General features: G+C 42.2%; 1 protein-coding gene across 3 annotated transcripts in view; it reads left to right on the top strand.

Annotated features, from left to right (window-relative positions):
• Nucleotides 1–17671, top strand: part of ABCC4 (ATP binding cassette subfamily C member 4) — a 248357-nt gene extending 230686 nt beyond the window's left edge. For all 3 annotated transcript variants that reach the window (XM_047720242.1, XM_047720241.1, XM_047720243.1), the window contains exons 30-31: nt 4373–4507; nt 16143–17671. In XM_047720242.1, the coding sequence (XP_047576198.1) occupies nt 4373–4507; nt 16143–16250 (243 nt within the window). In that variant the 3' untranslated portion in view covers nt 16251–17671. The remainder of the gene's footprint in view (nt 1–4372; nt 4508–16142) is intronic.
• The last annotated feature ends 4545 nt before the right edge of the window (nt 17672–22216 follow it).

Below are 22216 nucleotides of genomic sequence, written 5' to 3'. Positions count from 1 at the left end.
AGGATTCTGAGTAATACTCCCCACAGTGTCTTATCGCAGAGAAGATGACAGGCATCCGTCTCAGCAGGGAGGGACCCAGCTTCCATGGCTGGGAAGCTTACCATCCCTCTGCCCCTTCTTCAGCAGGCCACTGAACGCAGAGGTCAGAGACTCTGACCTTCCCACTCCACTGGCTTCTAAGTGGGATCTCCCTGAGTTGCTCGTTGCCATGTTGAAAACTGTCCCGGGCGTCTCTTTGCTGTTGTCAGGTTTCTCTTCTACCCTGTCCCCTACTGCCCACCACCACTCCCCCACCGGCCCCACCTCTCCCTGCAGCCGCCCCGCTGTCGCTGATGGCATCCCACTGTTTAAACATGGTGGGATTATTTTGCAATGGGTCCATTTAATTTTTATATCTAGGACAGGTACCTGGAATATCTGGATACACAGGCCTGATAAGCACATCTTCATTGAGTTTATGTAACTGACTGCCTCATCCAATATAAAGTGTTTCCCTTCGCCTGCTAGAGAGCTCGAGTGATTTGAGGTTGGCGTTCCTGGAAAAATGCTGGTGCCGTGGGATTGCTCGCACACCCGCTCGGAGCTGTGGTTTAATTCGGGCTATAGAATGGTTGGGGGCACCTGGGGAGATCACAGAAGGCTTTTCTTCCAGATATAAAAGATGTTAAAAATAAAATCTCAAAATTCAACCTGTTTTTCTGTACATAAAGTCTGGAGCTGCTTTGTGTTTCCTTACTCTGAAAGACCTAGAATCTTTGCTCAAACCAGTAAAGGGAAAGGCGAAGCGGGTACAATTCCGTTCCTGGACTTTTTTCCGTCTGCACCCCCAAGGGGGGCTCTGTAGACCTCAGTCTTGGTGGCTCCACACTCTTGTTTCTGCCAGTGCTCCCTCCTCTCTGACCGCCCCTTCTCTCGTTTCTCTTTTCCAATGTGTGAGATAAATGAGTTTCAAGCCTCCGTCCTCAACCCTGGTCTGTCTGTCCCTCAGGTGCCTCTCCCTCTTGCCCACTCAGCAACCTCAGGTACCTGGCCTTCTGGGTCTCTGTCCCTGGTCCTGTCATCCCCGGATCCTCATCACCTTAGTCCCAGTACCAGCCACACCCCGGAGTCCTCTCAGCTACGCTACTGGGCAGTCACACTGTCATGCCCCATATTTAGTTTCCTTTATATTTAACTTGGAGTCCGCATGTATCTTGCATGTCCTACTTACCAAAGACAATGCCACAGCCTGGAGATCAACAGCGGAAAGGGAAACCATGGCCTCCTGCCCTTAAGGAGCTGACAGGCTCAACTCCAGACCTCTCGACCCATGTTCTCTATGTCTGGAATGACCCCTCTCCACCCCCCAGTCCCACTGCTGCATGTCCAGGCCTCCCCCTTCTTTCAGGCTCGGTTTTATACGCTTTCTCCATCTTGAAGCTCGTCCTCAGAACCTGTGGCCAGGAGTCACCTCTTCTGCTGTCAAACTCCCCCTTGTTGTGCCTTTTTTTTTTTCTTGCCTTTATTGACATTTGAGGACTTTTTTCTCTTTCTCTCAGTATAGATTCCAGAAAATCAGGGGTTGTGACTTATATATCTTTGGCCTCCCGCATAGCATAACTCATAATGACATGAATGCAGTTAAGTATGCAAGAGATGTTTGCTGAATAAATTCAGGAATTAATGAAAGTTTACTTATTTTCTTCAAATGTGTTTTTGGCATGTGTTACTTGCGTTTTATTCATCCTAAAAGTTTAATAAAATTGATTTTCTTTTTCTGTGAGTATCTGCCAGGGACACAGTAAGTAATTTGAGCCCTGAGCATAATAAAAATGCAGTGGAAAGCGGACAGGGGGAAATGTTTACGTTTATAGGCATATTTTCCTAAATTATAAAAAGCTAATACATGATACTATCCATATAGAATGGTATCTTAGAAAATTGAATGTTAAAATTCTCATCTCCCTTATTTTGCTTTCTGATAATAAATAATCCAAGTGTCTTTCTCTGGGAACTCACACAGAAAGGAAAGAATAGGGATTCTGGGTTTGAATTCCACCTCTGCTATCTTTCTGATTTTGTAGCCTGAGCCAAATGACTCAACACATCAGCACCTCAGTCTTTATCTCTGCCTGTGGGTTTCTGGACAGAATGTGTCTTCCTCATCTTGGAATTTCCTGTCCCTAGAACAGTGCTTTTGGTATTGGGTGTCAGTATTTCTTGGATGGATAGATGGATGGATGGATGGGAGAGTGGAAGGTAAGAAGGAAGGAATGATAAGTGGGTGGGTGGATGGATGGAAGGAAGGAAGGAAGGGAAAGGAAAGGAATTAAGTACCTTGTCTACCTTGAGATTTAACAATGATGTCTCTAAAGCATGTGATACAATGAGTGTTCAATCCACAGCTGTTTTTATCCTTTTCAAATTCAAAAGATCACTATTTTAGTTATGGGATTTTTTTTTTCATCTTAAGGTAGTCATTCTTCGTTACATTGCTTTTATATTTAATATTTATAAGGCTCAAAGTATTTTGACCAAAATAGCCTTTTGGTAATTGATATTGTTAATCCTGTTGCTTTTTTGAAAGCACGAATTTTTTTCTGGCTCTGCCTTTTCAGATACTGGTCAAGTCTGGGAACTAGTCATCTCAGTGGCATTTGTGTGTTTTTAGACAATATGAGAGGAAATGGAAAAATTTACTATTCACTCAAATGTGAATAGAGTAGGAAGTTGGACAAGGACAAATATCAGTAATACTTTCATTCCGTTAAAAATTAGGCAAATTCTTTATAGTCGGAGAACTCCTTTTCCGCCAAGTCTGAATCATTTTTTTTTAAAGTCGTTGCTTTTGCAAGAATATAAAGTTCTTCATTGTATGAAGTAATTTGATTCACTTATTTACTTAGTCTTTAAGCTTGAGAGAAACCTGTATTTTACAATGGCTTTTTCTCTTCTTCAACATCAGGAGGAGTGGTTATGCTCTCTAATGCTATGCTTAAGTAAAATTACACATTCGGGGCATCTAAATTGGCATGCCAAATTATAGGACATTTTAATTATTATGTGGATGTGACAGATTCAGTTACTCTTGAACTCTTTTGAGAGAGCTGCCCTTAGCAGTGATTCACAGAAGTAAACAAAAGATTAACAGGAAAATGCCCTTTATGAGACTTAATACATGTTTCCGATTAAATACCATGGGACGGAATTAACTGCAGTCCCTAGATGTGGACAGACAGCCTGCATCCTGCTTGGAGTTCCTGCCGAATCCTCTTAAGATAAATTTACTCTAAATACCACCGAAATGAAGAACGAAGTACCACTTAGCATCAGGACTGTTTTCCTAGGTACATCATTTGGGACCAATTGTCTCAGCCTCTTTCTTCCCTCCCCGACCATTAACCAGAGCTACTAATAAGTAGAAATGGAGAGTTAAGAGCCCCTTCCTCTCCCTTTCAGCTTCCAATTAGTGGACATATTAATGAGCAGTAAAGTGGCTGAAAGGCAGGCCCTCGGAAGAAAGAGAGAAAAGGAAGCGGGGGAGATAACTGTGAAAACAATACTCAGATCTTCTGTAACTGAGATTGGGCTGCCCCCGTGGACTATGCGGGCCACAATCGCTGGCATTTGGAGCTCAGTTTCTTAATTACTTCTTTAGTCTTATCCAGAGAGAAAATTGGATTTCTAGAGATTTCTTCTATGTGGAGCAATTAGGCTAAAGCTGCTTCCGTGGCTGCTCTTTGAGCCGGTCTTTCGCTCCTAGAATAATAAGCTCCAACGAAAGCCAACTTCAAGGTGCACCTTACTCTTGCCGACGGGGGTATTTTGTCCCCTCTTACGGCCGACATATTCCAGGACCCTGAGGAAATTCCAGAAGCACTGTCTTCTTTTCCAGATACTGCTCAGATCCTGTCAAGGCCGCTCAGCAGTGACTCTGCCGTCAGGTCACTGCCATCTGGTCTGGATGACATCACCCTACTTTTTAGATAAATTGACTTTGATTTTCTTAAATCAAGAAATTTCCCAGGTCTGAATGTATGTATAAATGGCCCTTCAAGCTCAGAGTCTGAGAGCTAAATGCACTAACTAATAACAACCCAAAATACCTTTGGCAGAATATAAAACGCCACAGGACTGCTGAGTGCCCATAATCACAGTCTAAAACTTTCATTTTCTTCCTTTCCTATAACATTATAATAATAAAAGGTCGGGCCAGGCCTTTGTCTGCCTAGTAAAACAGGGTTATCAAACCATTTAAACACCAGCCAGGCCTACCACCCAAATGGATGCTACCTATTCTCCTTCACCTGCCCCTTTCCGAAATATTGTCTGAGTTATAATAGGTTACTGCAAAACATTGTGCGCTAATGGGTTTCTTTCTGCTGATTAACAGGTTTTGGATTCAGGAAGACTGAAGGAGTATGATGAACCCTATGTTTTGCTGCAGAATGAAGAAAGCCTGTTTCACAAGATGGTACAGCAGCTGGGCAAGGCAGAAGCTGCTGCTCTCACCGAAACAGCAAAACAGGTGAGCCCGCCGCAAGGAGTGGTAATTAAAGTTCATCGCAGCCGTTCACCCTCGCAATCTGGCACCAGGGGCGCCGTAACAAGCACCCTGTGCCCTTTTCAATTATAAGCCTTCAGAGACAACGCTTCATGACTGGGTCTTAACAACATGTCCCAGGTTGAAGTCAGGTCTGCTGAGAATCGGCAGAATCCGTGGGGGAGAGGGGAGCCACAGGTGTGCATGGTTACGTGTGCCAGCAGGTGGGGATGCTCGGGTGCGCGGGCACGTGGGGGCGCTCGGGTGCGCGGGCACGTGGGCTTGCTCTGCATTGTGGGTTGCTCAGGTGCGCGGGCCCCTGTGCCTGCCTGCGGAGAGAGACCAGATTCTAAAGATTTCCCACTTCGATTCTGGGGGGTACAGATTCTCCTGTGGCACAGAATGTCCGTGTTTTGCAGACCGGTTACATTTCAATCTAGCGGCTGCCCACTTCTGACATGCAGATGTGGTCAAGGCACATCCAGGATGTTTTGAAGAGTTTGGGGAAAAAGAAATATGGGATATTTTCAGTCTAGTCTAGAAAGAGCCAGTTCTAGAAAAATCCAGCTATGTGTAGGTGGATTTTCTGTTTCATGATTTGTAAAGAAAACTACGTGATACGGGTACTTCCTGCCCAGGTTCCTCCCTGATTCTTGGTTGTTTAGAATCAGGCCTCGTTCCAAAACCTGTGCTTCCTCTGCCTTGTGGATGATGAATTCGACGTTGGAACGATCAAGAGTCTGTACTGTTTTAATGCTGTAGTCTGAGTGGTGCTTGAAGATTTACAAAGCATTTTTATAGAGATGATGGGTGTGAAAGTACCAAGCACTGTATTTGGTGAGAAAAAGGTGCTCAGTGAATAACATTCAGATTATCTGGTATCTTTCTAATAACAGTATTGAAGCATCTCATTGTACAGGTGTGATGTGAAACCTGAGGGCTGCTTTCAGGGACTTAAGCTAATGTCCAGCATCACTTGTAACTCTTTCTGATACAAGGTGGGAATTGGATTGATAGATGGAGGGAAGAAAGGAAAATCCGGTGTTCTTGCCTTTTGAGATGCATGGAACCAACAGTCTTCTGAGGTTCCCCATCAGAACTCTTCCTCAGGGGCATTTTAATTACGGATACATTTTTCTTTTCATCTTTTTTTTTTTTTTTTTTTTTTTTTTGCATTTCCCAGATTTTCACTGTGGAGAAAAATTACTTGTGTAATATCTTAAGTATCTGGAGGAAATCTGTCCTAGGATCTAATAGTACTTGCATATAAGAGATTTATCTAAAACACAGCTTGAATTCTCTTCTGTCCCTGCTTCATCTCACCCCTCCTTAGAAACGAAGAGCTGTGCTTCCATTGTTTGTAAGAGATTCCTTTGAACTCTGCTTCCGTCCTCAAAAACTGTTCAGTAAATGTATGTATGTGTGCACAGTACTGTGCTGGGAACTCACGTGTCAGAGATGTGCCTTATTCATCTCCGGTATATACCCCAGAACTGAGAAGAGCAGAGATACTCCATCTTATGTGCTGAGGCTTTGGAGCCGCAGGATGAGGCTTAGATGTCACACGCCATGCCCTGTACCGTGCTAGAGCTTGTCTCTTCCCGGTGCTGATTTAAGAGGCTGAGATTTCAAGAGGGGAAGGACATTGCTTGAATTCACACAGCTGGCTGAATAACTAGGAGATTCAGAGTTCAAACCAAAGGTCAGGGACAAGGAAATCTGTACCCTGAACTTTTCATAAATACCTACATTGTATGTGAAGGTAGAGACGCTACACTTGGAGCCCTGTGTTGCTTTTATGCCTGAAATTCAGAGTGTTTTCATCTAGTGTCTCCCAGGGAGCCCTTCCCTCCTAATACCCAGTCAGTCAGTCACTGGGGATCCCCTGTATCATCTACTCATCTACTACCCCTGTATCAAACAGCCAGGAATCTCACAAACCCCTTTGTTCTTTGACCTCAGGCAGTTCACATCAAACAGATGGGTCCCCACCTACGTGTCAAAGCCTCCATCTTAAAAATGCGTTATCACTGTATATTATCAAGACGTTGAGTAATGAGAAATAAATTACAGATAGTTCCAGATAACAAAAGACAGTATATATTTGAATATATATATATATTTATATATATATAAATGAGGAAACTAAGGCCCCTTATAAGGAAGATAGCTCTTATGTTAACTCTAGTTTGCAGCAGACGCAGAAGTAGAAATCTGTCCTTTTAACATGTTTTAGTGCAAGTGTAAGGTATGTACAGAAATGTTCATAGGTAGCAGAGTTAGAAATCTTGTGGTACCTAGTCCAGTAATCGTACACCTCATTTAATAATATTAATGGCGTTACATCTGGGTAGTTCTCTGTGTGTATTTCTTGCTTTATTATATTTTTTTAATTTAAATTGAATTAATTAACATATAGTGTATTACCCAGTTACCCAATCCCCCCACTGTTCTCCCCTCCGGCAAAGCTCAGTTTGTTTCCTATGGTTAAGAGTCTCTTATGGTTTACCTTCCTCTCTGATTTTGTCTTATTTTTCCCTCCCTTCTCCTATGATCTTCTGTTTCGTTTCTCAAATTCCATGTATGAGTGAGATCTAGTTCCATGCATGTCATTGCAAATGGCAAGATTTCCCCCTTTTTGATGGCTGAATAGTATTCCATTGTATATATATTGTGTATACACACACACACACACACACACACACCACATCTTCTTTATTTACTCAGCTGTCAATGGACATCAGAGCTCTTTCCATCGTTTGGCTATTGTGGGCATCACTACTATGAACATTGGGGTGCATGTGCCCCTTCGGATCACTGCATTTGTATCCTTGGGGTAAATACGTAGTAGAGCAATTGCTGGGTCGTCAGGTAGCTCTATTTTCACCTTTGAGGAACCTCCATACTGTTTTCCGAATGGCTATACCAGCTTGCAGTCTCGTATTTGGGCCGTTCTTGATCATTTATCTTACACGGTTCTCACATGTATGATTTCACTTCATCCTCATGGCGGTTCTTTCTTATCCCAAATCTCAGTTCATGGATGAGGAGAGTGGATCGAGGACTCACCTAGGGCCACAGAGCTGCTCAGTGGAGAGCAGAGGGCAGATTGCTGGGTGAGGCCGAGAGCTGCTCCAGTCCAAGTGTTAAGTTTCAAAACCCTGCTTCTTTTCTTATGAGGTGTCCAAGGTGAGGCCAGGTTCTCCTAATGCAGAACATCCCCATGGGATTTCAGTCCGGCCACTGGCTCAGATCCACTCTCTGGAGAGATATAAGGACATACATGCCCCAGTTCTCACCCAATTTGAATATCTTCTTGACATTACTTCCGCATATGCTTGGTCTTCTTAGAACAGGCGGTCAGATGGTGAGAGTATCGAATATCAGTGCATCACAGAGAATGATAACCAGCAGGCAGATTAGCATAAGTCAACAAGGTTTCCACTCCTAAGAGACTGGAATTCATTCCTTTGACAAGAAAACTCAGCATCTAGGAATAGAGACTTCCAAGTCATGTTTTCTTTACATATAGTTATTTTTCTGAAAATATTGGCATAGGCAAGCTTAATCATTCTCTGATTGACCCTCATAGATGAGCCATGAAATAGTAGAGAAAGTATTTTTTAGGTATATTAAGCTGAAAGGTGCATTAGGTGTCTTAAAGCAACAGAAATGTATTTCTCACAGTTCTGGAATCTGGAATTTTGAAACAAGGTGTCTCAGGGTTGGTCTCTGAAACATCTCTATTGGCTTGTAGGTGGCCATCTTCTCCCTTTGTCTTAGCATGGTCTTCCCTCTGGGTGTGTCTGTGTCCTAATCACCTCTCATATGGGTACCCGTCAGAATAGATTAGGACCCACCCATGTGACCTCATTTTAACTTAACTGACCCTATGTCCACATACCAGTCCCATTCTGAGGTATTGAGGGGTTAAGATTTCAACATAGAAATTTTGAGGGGACACAGTTCAGCCCATAACCAAGGGTGAATGCCTGTCATTCATTCTCTTCCATGGTGAAACAGACCTAATTAAGGTTTTTTGGAGTTCTTTGTTCCCAGTGCGTAACAGGTGCCATTTTATCCATTTGTGAAATCACCAGATACAGCCCCAAAGTCAGGAAATCCTGATATCCTATGCCCTATGAGCCTGAACCAGTTGGAACAGGTGGAAGAAATGCTTAGCAGCCCTATGGTCCTGTATGTCTTCTGAGGTCCCTGAGCCTCTCGGGGTCCTTATTTGCTGTGCTGGGGTTACAGCACTGCCCCACTCATCGTGCTCTTAATACAAGGACCAGATGAGATGGTATATACTTACCTGCGTTGAAGAATACAGAGCCTTTTACAAATAGAAGAGACTTATCTCTCAACGATCAGAGGGGGATTGGTTTCTTCAAGGCTGTCGATGGAACCCTCACCTCTCTATAATAACAAAAGAAGTCCCCAGAGTTCTTCTAGTTAGCTTTAGGGACTCTTTAATGGTTAAAATTTATTTTTAATAACAGGGGTTTTTTTTTTTTTTTTCAGATGATAAAAGCTAGTGCCACAAAATTCAGAAACTTTGCTATTTTTAAAAAGAGTTGTTCTAGTTTATAAATAAAATGTAAGTCCTCTGCCCCCTCCTGTCGTGACTTGGCTCCGCCCTCAGGAGGGACCCTTGGCACCACTTGGGGCCATCCCGTTGTGTGAACACAAGCTTGTGCGTAGCCAGCCTTTCTGTGTTTGAAGCACCAGTGACTGCCATGTTTTACTTTTTCATTTACTCTCTCCAATTATATAAATGCATGTTGTTATCTCATTCTTTTTATTTGTTTATTTTTATGGATTAATTTTATTAACATATGTGTTATTTGCCCCAGAGGTACAGGTCTGTGAATCGTCAGGCTTACACATTTTATCTCATTCTTTTTTAATGGCTGCTTAGTATTTATGCTTTCTCTGCTCCCTTCTCCCCATTTTTCCTTCTAATTAAGTTAATTGTTTTCTGTTTTTTTCCCTCCAGAGAATACACTGTCAGATTTACTTAACTGATTCTTATATTTTGTGTTACAATTCATCACTTACTGCTTTTATATCCTTTAATTCCTTCCTTCTGTGCTTTATACTGTTGTGGTTTCTTGACTACATTTGTTTTCATTCTTACTCATTCATACAGATGCTTTAAGGCAGTGAACTTTTCTCTGAATACTGTTCTGGTTATATGTCATAGGTCCTGAAATATAGTGCTTTTGTCATAGATAAGTTTTTATATATAAAGCTACAATTTTGGTTTTAGTTTTCACTTTGGTCCAAGAATTATTTGAGAAAGAGGTCTTTAAAACTTCCTTGTGATGGGGGTTGGTTTTTTCTGTTTTCTCTTTTACCCATCAACATTGATTTTAATTGCCTTGTGATCACAAAGATGTCTGTACTGTTTCCACCCAAAACCAGTGTTTTGTAATACGTTTTTGTGTTCTAATGTATGGCAATTTTGGTGAATGTTCTTTGGGCATGTAAAAAGATGGGCTGTTGTCTGTTTAAGGTATAGCATTTGATAACTTTTAATTAGATTTGCCTTGTTAATTGTATTGTTTAGGTAGGTCTTCTCTGTCCTTATTTGGTCCATTTGATGTGACTTAGGGAGGTCACATAATGTTAGTTTCATAAAGAGGTTTCCACTTTTTAATTCTTGTTATTTTTTGGTAATTTGGGTAATTACCAACATTTTTTGGTAATTTTGATGGTATGATAATTTAGTCTACATATTTTCATGACCTGGGTTTTTGCTATGAACTATATTTTCTACTATTTAAAAGTGCTTTTCTTTCTTAGAAATGCACCTGACCCTGAATGTGGGCTGTTTCAAAATTGCAGTTGAGTTGCCTTTCACTTTGTTTTCATTGTTCTCATATGTCTTTGTCTTTTAGTATCAGATTATAAATATATCTCCTGCAAATGGCATGTGGTTCAGTTTAGCTCTGAGATTCAGTCTTAGCCCCCTGCCTTTTTAACAGATGAATTTAGTACATTTACATTTATTGAGATTATAGGTGTATTTTATCTTATGTTAGGTTTTCAGCTTTTAGTGTTCTCTTTTAAAACTTTTCAATTAGTATGTATTTCTTTTTTAGTTTTTGTTTTTGTTTAATTTTTGAGTAATCTCCACCCAACATGGGGCTGGAATGTGTGATCCTGAGATCAGGAGTTGCAGGCTCTAATTCACTGAGCCAGCCAGGCACCTCTATTTTTTTTTTTTCTTTGCTCATTGTTTTGTGTCTGTACTTTACACTTCTTCTAGGAACACTTTATTATTATTGATTCCCCATTGTGAACAATGACAACATCTCTTCCCTCTCTCTACCAGATTGTTTAAATAGCTTTCCTTCTACTATTTACCTTCAAATCTTTAAAAATACTTAAACCCTGGATGCATGGGTGGCTCAGTCATTAAGCATCTGCCTTGAGCGCTGGTCATGATCTCAGGGTTCTGGAATAGAGACCCGCATCGGGCTCCCTGCTCAGTGGAAAGGCCACTTCTCCTTCTCCCATTCCCTCTGCTTGTGTTAGCTCTCTCGCTTTGTTGCTCTCTGTCAAATAAATTTTTTTTAAAAAAATACTTAAACCCCCTTATTTTACTTACTTACTTGTTTTAAATGCTACTTTCTCCATCTCTTAATTGGCTAAAGTCTGTCCTCTAGCAGTTTGTCTTTCAGATTTGGGGTTGTGAGATCCATTCATGGGACTGTGAAATATGTTTAGTCAGTCATCACTAGCTTGTCTTAAGATATGAGATACCAAAGAATGGAATGGAAGAAAAAGAACAGTGTAATAGTAAATACTTCTTGGAAGTCCTTTCAGCATAGGTGTTGATTTCTACTGAGTTTCAGTGTAATATGGAAAGTACATACAATTGTGGCGACAGTAAAAATAAAAGGGTTGGAAAACAGGGCTCTGTACCATCTTAAAGGAGGGCTCATTAGAGTTAGAATCCCTGACTTTACCACGTGTATGAAGTATTTGCTGCATCTCTAATTTAAATGTTCTGGTTATAAAATGCTTCGGTCACACTTTCTTTCACTTAGTATGCTGTAAACTTTGCCCTTCATTGTTTATTCATAGGGAGACATCCAAGGCCAAGTTAGAAGTAACTCGATCTTCTTTCCTGGATGCCTGAAGGACTCTTTCTTTATTATGAAGGCACGTAGTTTTTCCTGGGGTATTCTGTACTCTTTGGGTCCCTAGCTCAAAGTCTTTTATTTCTGGAGGTTACCTGAATGATAGCTTTGAAGTTTTTGTTTTGTTTTTGGTTTGTTTGTTTTATTTTTGGTTGGAGTTTCCTCTTTTTAAGTATCTATCGTGTGTGTGTTTTATCTGGCCTTTGTGTTATAAAGCTATTTTCTCTTTGATCCTTTTAATTCTTTATAAATTCCTAATTATGCTTGCTTTCTCAATCCTGTCCTCCATGTCTCATCCTGTTTGTTTCCAGCCATGGCTCAGTCACTTTGGGCTGCATCTCTACCACTGTCATTTCTGTGATTCTTTTTTTTTTTTTTTTTTTAAGATTTATTTATTTATATGACAGACAGAGGTCACAACTAGGCAGAGAGGCAGGCAGGGAGAGAGAGAGAGGAGGAGGCAGGCTTCCGGCTGAGCAGAGAGCCCAATGCGGGGCTCGATCCCAGGACCCTGGAATCATGACCTGAGCTGAAGGCAGAGGCTTTAACCCACTGAGCCACCCAGGCACCCCCTGTGATTCTTTTATAGTCTCCTTCCCTTCACTTCTGGCCGGAGGCAACTCCTGGTTCATCATTTTGTGTTGCTGTGCCATATTTCCAAACTCCCAAACTTCTGTTGTCCTCAGGTTGATTGTTCTATGTTTGCTTTGAATGTATTACATTATCTATTTTGTATAATTTTCATCTGTTCATTGTTTTTGGGGTTTTGTGTTTTTTTTGTTTGCTTGCTTTTTTGCCGTATGTTTATCTTCTTCCTTTTCCTCACTTTTTTTGGGTATATTTTACAGATTGTGTACTAATACATTGTTTTTTGTTGTTGTTGTTATTCCGACTACTCAACTTGGAGTTGAGTTTTTCCTGGACCATATATTTAGGGTAGTGCTGGCCAGGGCACTATTTCAGGCTAAGGGGAATTCTCTCCTTAACATAGAAACTCCTTATGACCCAGAGAAAGAATGTGTGTGTGTGTGTGTGTGTGTGTGTGTGTGTGTGCGCGCGCGCGCGCAAAAGAGAGAGAAATTGAAAATGCGTGTTCACTTAGCCTGTTCTCCTCACTAGCCTGCAGAGATGGGCAGTCACTTGCGTTTCTCTTGTATTTCTCTTGTATTTCTCTTCTCCAAGGGCTTCATCAGTGTGCATTCTTCAGGCAGAGATGGTGATTCTGGTCGGTTCCTCACTGACATGCCTTAGAATTCACCAGTTAGTTGGAAACCTATGCTCTCCCACAATGGCCGAGCTCTCCCTGCTCTGGCTTACTCTAGCCCCACTGGATCCAGCGTCATATGGTAGCCCATCCGTTATCTTGCCATTTGGGATTTCCGAGGACTCCTTGTTCATCAGAGATGGGCTGCTTTCTCGTCTGGCAGCACCCTTGCTGCCTGGCGTGATTTCTGAGAGGATAAGGGGAGGGGGTGTCCACTTCCATGATCGTTAAAGAGGTCTTCTGTGGCTCTCCGTACTTTTTTTTTTTTTTTTTAAAGAATTTATTTATTTGACAGAGAGTGAGAGAAGGAGAGAGAGCACAAGCAGGGGGAGCAGCAGAGGGAGAGGGGGAAGCAGGCTCCCCGCTGAGCAGAGAGCCCGATGCGGGGCTCAATCCCAGGACCCTGGGATCATGACCTGAGCCAAAGGCAGAGGTTTAACCCACTGAGCCACCCAGGTGCCCCTCTCCAGTACTCTTGAACCTTGCCGACACGCCCCCCAGCATGTACCCCGGCGTTAGACCTGGTGTGAAGACGAGTTGGAGAGTTCCTGGCCCGGAGCCGGGCCTGGGCAGTGTCATGAGAATGAACCACAGGGTCCGGAGCCAGAACTGAGCTGAACTGCAGCCTTCTGGAGGCGATGGCAGTAAAGCTCCGTTGCTGGCCTCCGTCCGCGCCCGGGGAAGCTTTTATCGCTCTGTTGCTTTTAGTGGGATCTGATTCCGAGGTCCTTGCTTCATTGACCCATGGGAGTCACACACTCAGCTTTGTCTCAGCCTCCATCGGAGGGACTGTGATGACCCAAACCCAAGAGAAGGAGGGGAAGAGGGACAAGAAACCCAGTCCTACCTGGTCTTGCCGTCCTCCTGTCCTGACTTCAAACTCTTAAGGGCATCGTTTCCTTGATGTATCACAACTCTTTGGAGCTGGCATTATTACTGCCCCTTCGGACAAATGGAGAAACTGAGACAGAAGAGCCTACGGAAGGGGGCAGTCAGCAGTCAGCGTGTGTCATTTTTCACACCTCTCTGCCTCCCCAGTGACTCTGTTCCCTGAACTGGAGGCGTCCCAGCTGTTTTGTTCTCCTCACTCAAGTGTGGTGATGCTGCTCTCTTCCACGGACCAGGAGTGGGGGGTTTGGGGGGCCCTGCTCAGAGCGGCCTCGTCATCACACCCGCCACTTAACTGTGGCGTGTCTTTCATCAGCCGTTGGTAGCCGGTAATTAGTCCCTGGGAGGTAAGTCGCTGTCTCACTTCGCGGGTGAGGCAGCCCCTACGGAGAGGGCAGGAGTGATTTTTTTTTACCAGGATCAGCAGTGAGTCCCAGGGAGAGAGCGTAGACGTGGGCCTCCCCATCCCAGGCTCAGCCTGCGGCCGGGGAACCCTTTCTCCTACTGCCTCCATCACCCACCTGGGGGAGAGGATCTTTCCCTGTCACTGCTCTCATCGGAGTGTACTCCCAAACACAGCAACACAGGAGGAAATGAAGGTCGAGTCAAGGATTTAACAACACGGGAAACTCTGCTTTCAGGGTTCAGTTTCAGGTTTTTCAGACCACGAGGCTAAGAATGTTTCAACGAAGCCTTGCTAATAATGACGTTTTCTGCACATTAAATGACGTTGAGCGGGTTACGGGGAAAGGCATCAGCTTACTTGGGAGAGGACCGTCAAACAGTAGAAAATGAGGGTGTATTTTTCTTTTATTGGCTGATTTGAGTTTTAACAAGAAATAGCCGTTTCGGAGTACATACATAGATCACGTACAAAATATGAACTGCTTTGCATTTGCCAAAAAAAGATAAAAAATCACACCCCCCCAACGGTGTTATTTTGAAATATTTGCATGATAATGGAAATAGCCTCTGATGTCACCCAGTGCGGTCCAAACATTCTTGGAGAAGTCCTTATTTTTCTCCTTAAGTGACATTTTAATATATAATATTTCAAAGGTAATGTTATTTTTGGAGTAGCAAGTATGCAAGCAGCAAGAGAAAAAGAAAGTACACTTAATCTGCAGGTAGGTGTCCCAGCAATTTTCTTTTTTGTATGGGCAGCCCATTATCTCCCATGATAACTTTGTTGACAGCACCCACAAATGTATTCGGAGCCTGGTTTTGTAAGATAGATCCAGGATCGTGCGACTAAGAGACCCAGATCATGACACGTGTCAACCTTCAGATAGATGGTACGTTTTCTGTTTTAAAGACTCAAAACTTTTCACATTCTTCTTTGGGGGGGAAAAATTACATTTGAAGTCCTTTTTCACCCAAACCCATTTTGAGATAAGAGCTCACAAGTCTTGACATTATTCCATTTTGTTATGCGCACCTGTCAAGGAACTGAGATAGGATACAGCTACTAAAAACTGATGATTGCGGAACAGAGAAAGCTGACAGCATTTCATTCCCTTTATGTTCTGATTATACATTTATCAGAAAACCTGTATCTCTTCTAGTTCAGCTAGAAATTGGTAGAATTCAAGAACTCAAAGGCTTGGCAAAGAACTGTCCTATTATTTGGTATCATCTTACATTTTAGAGAAGTTGCTTGGTTGAGTCATTGTTAAAGCTCTTGCTTCTCTTTTCATTATTGTGGCCCACTATCCACAGATCACATTTCTATAGGGCCCTGTAACTGCTCTGCCGCGCAAATTAAACGCCTGGAGATTTCATACATATACGCCAGCATTTCAATGCTTGTCAATCAGAGTTTATAAAATATAGGGATTACAACCTGATATTAACATCCAAATCTATTGTGCTCATTTTATATGTGAAAATGAGAAACTCTCGTACCGACACTAGATTCCCCGGCCTCTTTGTCACCCTGTTTTTAATTTATCTTCAGGTTTTGTGTCAGTAAAATGATTTTGCTTTATCAATTTAATGTAGTGATAAAACGTATCTGTGAATCAGAATGATCAGAAGCAAAAGGGGAGCTACAGGTTGTTTGGCATTAAGCCCAGCTCCGCTGAGGAGTTTAATCGGCTGCTTCCTTCATTGAAGGGAACACGTCCCTGTTTTGGTTTTGGGTTTTTTTTTTGTTTTGTTTTTTTGTTTTTAGTTTTTTTAATTATACCTCCACCAGCGGTGGGATGCCCTTCACGTGAAGACGTGGGCATAGACATGCCTCACCTTGGGGAGGAGGACTTGGAAACTTTTAAACATGTTCTTTTTACACCTGTCGTTCTTCTTCTTTTTTTTCCAGGAGTATTTCAAAAGGAATTACCCAGATATTACTCACAGAGACCATGTGGTTATGAATGCTTCCAATGGACAGCCCTCAGCCTTCACTATTTTTGAGACAGCACTGTGATCCTACCCCAACATCAAGTCTGTTCTAAAGGCATTTTTGTATAGTTTCTGCACTGTGTAACTATATATTGTACTTTTTACACTAGCAAAAAATATTTTACACATACAGGATGTTTGGAGTTTTTCTCCGACTTCACTTGGTGATTTCAAGCTCGAGCAGAATGATGTACTATTTTTTTATTTATATATTATAGTGTTTTTTTTTTTCTTATCCAAATCACAGGTGCAGGACACCAGTAAAAGCTGTTAACCAGGTCTGGTGCCTTAAAGAGACGTCAGAGCCAAACCTCATTTTGTTAGGTATAAGACAAAGTTGTCACAGACTTTTCTTTTTCTTTTTTTACTGCCCTCCCAAATTACATATTACTTTCCAGTGATATCAGGGATTCTATTTACTTGAAGACTGTGTGAAGTTGCCATTTTGTCTGGCCACTTCCTTTAACATCACGGGGATCCATTATTTCTCCCCAGAGGCCTCTGATTGAAATCGTATAGATAAAACTAATAGGAAAAACTGAAAATACACTTTAAGGGACATTAGAGTGAGCCCCCCCAAAAGGATATATGCTTGACACATAGGAGAGCGGTGTTTAATGACACGTGCTGAAAGACAAGGAAGAGAACATCATGCCTCTTCACCATCGGAGCCCACGTGGGTGACTTGATCACGAAGGACACACGTGTGACCATCGGTCACGTTCTGGATGTGCGCACCTCCACCACGGGCACCACTGCTGTCCCAGGGCTCAGCATGGTGACGTTTTCCGAAAAGACCCAACCACTAGCTATAATTCTGGACCACAGAGCAGTCGTCTTATCTGGATTTCTGGCTCACTACCCCCTGTCGGTCTGTTGACTAAAAGCTTTTTTGATTTAGCCTTTCTTGCCATCCCTGCTACGCTGCACACACAGGCTTTCCTGACTTGGTGAGGAAACCCAAACCTCGTCGGCAAAGATGGCAATGACTGTGCAGTGTGTTCTCGGGGTGCACCCAGGGGCTCCCTTCTGTGAGCCTGCCCAGGTTATTCTCCTTCTGACCACTACTAGTGCTTCGTTTGGGTTTTTCTGATGAGCGACTCCGCAAACTGCTCTACTCCCCAGGCCTGCTGCACTTTATTTGAACCATGGGTCTTTTTGTTCTTCTGGATGGTGGCTCTGGTGCGTGAGTTCAGGTTGCTAAAAGTTTTACGGTTGTGGTTCTAAGTGGATGCTTATGACCTCCAGGTGAAGGCGTGACCACCATCGAGTCACCTGTATTCATCGATACACCCTCATACAGTGGATCTGGGCACTCTTCAAAGAGAGAAACAGTTGTTTCATACCATCAAGCCTTAAAAAGCACACCCAGCAAACTACACAAGATACACTGGATGCAGTCGCTATTGGACTCCTCGTATTTAGTATATGTGCTGCCGAAGCGAGCACAAGGACTCCTCGTATTTAGAAATGATAAGGTGAACATCTAGTTCAGCAAGTCATTAAGTCGTTCCGTAGTCGTGGGTAGTATTTCAGGAGACTAAAAGGACAACGATGATAATGAGGTTTGTTAACACAGCGGAAATACTGGAAACGTGTATGCGCTTTTTTGGTCTCTAGAGGTTAAAGGCAGTTAAAAAAAAATGTTTCTATTTTATTTCTGTTTTAATGTCATAGCATTTTTTTTTCTAATGAAACAAAATTCATTTGAAATAAATGACAGTCTTCATCTCCATTCCGAGGTCTGTGTTTTGTTCTTAGAGGGATTACTGACTCACGTCCTTGCCGTTGAAAGCCAACGAGTTTTCCAGAGATCAAAAAATGTCTTCATTATCAACTGGTTCTCTTGGCTAACTAGATGTACCGAATATTCTAAGTAGCCAGGTGGGTTTCAGACAGGTTGAAACACCAGCCTGGTTGCATCCCTTCCAGGAAGGGATAGAGTATTAGCTTATGCCCTAGGCTTGAACAAGTATTAAGTTGTTGAGGTTTTTGTTTTGTTTTTTTGAAAGGTGACTTAGCCCTGAACTAACAGGAAACATTTATCGCTACTACACTAAAACACTGTAGAACGTTGGTTCTCAAAGCGTGGTCTCCGGACCCGCAGCATCAGCCTCACCTGGGAATTTGCCAGAAATGCAAATTCTTGTGTCCCTTCCCAGATCTACTGAATGAGAAACTGGTAGTGTGGACTAGGAATCTGTGTCTTAACAAACCCTTTGGGTGCTTCTGATACGGGCTAAAATCTGAGAACCAGGACCACAGAACATAAAGAACTAAGAGCTCATTAAGAAAAACATGGAAAGCCCAGATAGAGAAATGGACTAGAGACCCGAATAGGTACCTCGCAAAAGAGAATATCTGAGTGACTGATAGCTGGAAAAGTGCTCACTCTTATTAGTGACCAGAGAAATGCAAATTAAAGCGATGTTGAGCTAGCACTGGACATCCACTAGCATGGTTACAATTAAAAAGAAACCCATCGGGGTGCCTGAGTGGCTCAGTGGGTTGAAGCCTCTGCCTTCGGCTCAGGTCATGATCTCAGGGTCCTGGGATGGAGCCCCACATCAGGATCTCTGCTCAGCAGGGAGCCTGCTCCCCACCCCCAGCCTGCCTCTCTGCCTACTTGTGATCTCTCTCTGTCAAATAAATAAACAAAATATTAAAAAAAAAAAAAAAAAAGAAACCCACCAAGAATGCTGGGGCTATGGGAATTCTCATGCACTGCTGTGTGTGTAAAAAAGAGTGTATCGAATAAACAACTTTGGAAAAATACTTTGATGGCATTTACTCAAGCTGCACACCTTGTGATCCATTAATTCTACTCCAAATGTATACATGGGCTCCAAGAGATCGAAGATGTTTCTAGAAACATAATTCCTAGTAGCCCCAAACTGGAAATAATCCAAAAGCTCATCACCAGCAGAAGGAAAATGCACGATGCAATAAAATACTCCACACCAATGGAAGCAGTTACACCACATGGACAACACAGGTGAATCTCAAAAACTTAAATCTGCTCCCAAAGGTTAATTATGACTCTGTTTATGCAAAGTTCCAAAGGTGTTGAAACTGTAGTATTCAAAAGTCATGACTCTTGGTTCACTTTGGGGAGGTGGAAGGTGTTGGTAATTGGGGGAAATGAAAAGGGAGTTTCTAGGATATTTAAGGTCTTTTTTTTTTCTGGACTGGGCAGTGGTTAAATCAGTATTGTGTTCCTTTATTTTCTGCACTTTTCTGTTGCATGTCCCTTTTCGCAATTCAGGAAAAATATTCTCAGCCTTGTATTTCTTTTAGAATCTCATTTGAATCCAGTGACCAACCTGCATCTGGGAAGTTACTTGTGCTGAGTTCTTAAAATATGAACTTGTGGAAGCCTCGTCCTGTGACCCCTAGCCAGTGGCCTCACTTGAAGCTCTTGGTATATGAGAGGTCCAGGTCTGTATTTCCTCTGGCCAATTAATAAGATAAATCCCACTTATAAAAAGGAACTGTAAGATCTTTCTGGGTTCATTTTAATCACTTTACTGAGGTACATGGGCATACAAAAAGCTACATATTTAATGTGTACAACTTGATAAGTTTAGATCAGCCTATGCTCCTTAAGTCATCACCACAATCTGTACCATAAACTTACCCATCACCTCCAGAAGTTTCCTCCTAACAGTAATTGGTTGCTGCCTTGTGAAGAAATAGTTTAAGTCAATTCAACGCAGTGAGTTAGACTTATTAAGTATTGTGATAATTTGGTTAGTCATTGGTTAACTTAGGTGACTACCTTGTTCCTGTGTGAGCTGAGGAAAATCTATGTTTTTCTTACAGAGGGTCTGACCAGAGATTACGCAGCTATTTGTTTCTTACCTAATTCTGAAAAGTTTAGTGATGTTCAGAATCCTATGTCTTGAAAAATGTGTTAAATTTAGCACCTGAATGTGAAATCCCTTTCCACAATTCTGTTTTGGAGTGTTTTCAAGATACATTTTTACTAAAGATAATTTATGACATTCCAGGCACCACATCTCAAGGGAAAAAATAAGTTTGTAGTTTCTCTAATGTAGTTCTGGGAATGGTTGAATTATATTTCGACCAAAAGGAAAGACATCTTTCACTTGGAATGAAGAAAACTAAGAAAAGTTCGAATTAAAACAAAACTCCTAAAAACCATGTTAATGGTTAACCCCATTTAATGATCAACTGGTTGAATTCTCAAAAGATCTTTTATTGAAAATTGAGTGTGTCAGTACAAGGAAATTATAGTCTTAGAAAGTTATAAACTACATCATTCCACAAGTACAGGCTGAAAAATGGCCCTAGAGTTCCTTAAGAATTGCAAAAAATTCATGGATTTGCTTCCACAAAGCAGGCATTTTAATCGGCATGTTGATCCTTATCAAGTTGACTATTTTTTCTTTTTAAAATTTTAATTTTTTTTAATTTTATTTTTTCAGTGTTCCAAGATTCATTGTTTATGCACCACATCCAGTGCTCCATGCAATATGTGCCCTCCTTAATACCCATCACCAGGCTCACCTAACCCCCTAGGCCCCTCCCCTCCAAAACCCTCGGTTTTTTTCTGAGTCCACAGTCTCTCATGGTTCATCTCTCCCTCCAATTTCCCCCAATTCACTTTTCTTCTCCTAATGTCCTCCATGTTATTCCTTATGCTCCACAAGTAAGTGAAACCTTATGATAATTGACTCTCTCTGCTTGACTTATTTCACTCAGCATCATCTCTTCCAGTCCCATCCATGTCGATACAAAAGTTGGGTATTCATCCTTTCTGATGGAGGCATAATATTCCATTGTATATATGGACCATATCTTCTTTATCCATTCGTCTGTTGAAGGGCATTTTGGCTCTTTCCACAGTTTGGCAATTGTGGCCATTGCTGCTATGAACATTGGGGTACATATGGCCCTTTTTTTCACTACATCTGTATTTTTAGGGTAAATACCCAGTAGTGCAATTGCAGAGTCATAGGGTCTATTTTTAATTCTTAAGGAATCTCCACACTGTTTATAAAGAACTCCTCAAACTCAACACTCAAAAAACAGATAATCACATCAAAAAATGGGGAGAAGACATGAACAGACACTTCTCCAAAGAAGACATACAAATGGCTAACAGACACATCAAATTGAGTATTTTTTTGAAAGATTTTTTTTTTTAGAGAGAGTGTGAGCCCAGGGGATGGGGAGCAGGGAGTAGGAGAGGAAGAGGAAAAGAAAATCTCAAGCAGACTCCCCGCTGAGGATGTGGGGGACCCTCGCCCCCGCCGTGGTACTTGATACCACAACCCTGAGGTCATGACCTGAGCTGAAATCAAGACTTGGACACTTACCTGACTGAGTCACCCAGGTACCCCTCAAATTCAGTATTTTAAACAAAGTTTAACCATGTTCACACACAAAGTCTTTATTTCCATTTTGTGTTGTTTTGGGGGGATTTAGAGACAATGTTATATATATATATATATAACCAATAATTTTCAAGCAAAACCCCCACCTCCAAGTATTGGAATCGTTTTTGATATCTGTTGCATTTCGGTTCTCTGGGACACAGACTCCAAGGCGGACTTCGTGTTGGGAATGTTTATTAGGGGTACCCTTGAGATCAGTGCTTGTAGAATCACGAGGGAAGAAACAGGATACGGCAGAGGGAAAAATGAAGCTGGAATGCCGGCCGGGTGACCTTAGCTGACTCTTCCAGGGTTCCTGGAGCTCACATAGCCCGTCAGAGTGTCCTGCTATGGGCTGATGGCCAGGCCTTTAAAGATACCCCTGCCTTGATTGGCTATTGCATATGGGATGCCCCCAGAAGGGCTGGTGGCTGGACGTTGCCCACTAGCAGCATTTCCGGCAGCTGGAGCAATGTCCTTGAAGGGGCATCTGGGCAGAGTATCTCCGTGTCTACATGGCGTGTCACAGCTCTGGATGATGAGGAGAATGAAGGAGATGACAAGGGTGTGCTGGCAGAAGACCCTTGGTGAT

This window comes from Lutra lutra, chromosome 3 (assembly GCF_902655055.1).
Source record: "Lutra lutra chromosome 3, mLutLut1.2, whole genome shotgun sequence".
Taxonomy (NCBI): Eukaryota; Metazoa; Chordata; class Mammalia; order Carnivora; family Mustelidae; genus Lutra; species Lutra lutra.
The sequence above is the reverse complement of the archived record's forward strand: the minus strand, read 5'-3'. Positions and strand labels throughout refer to the sequence as shown.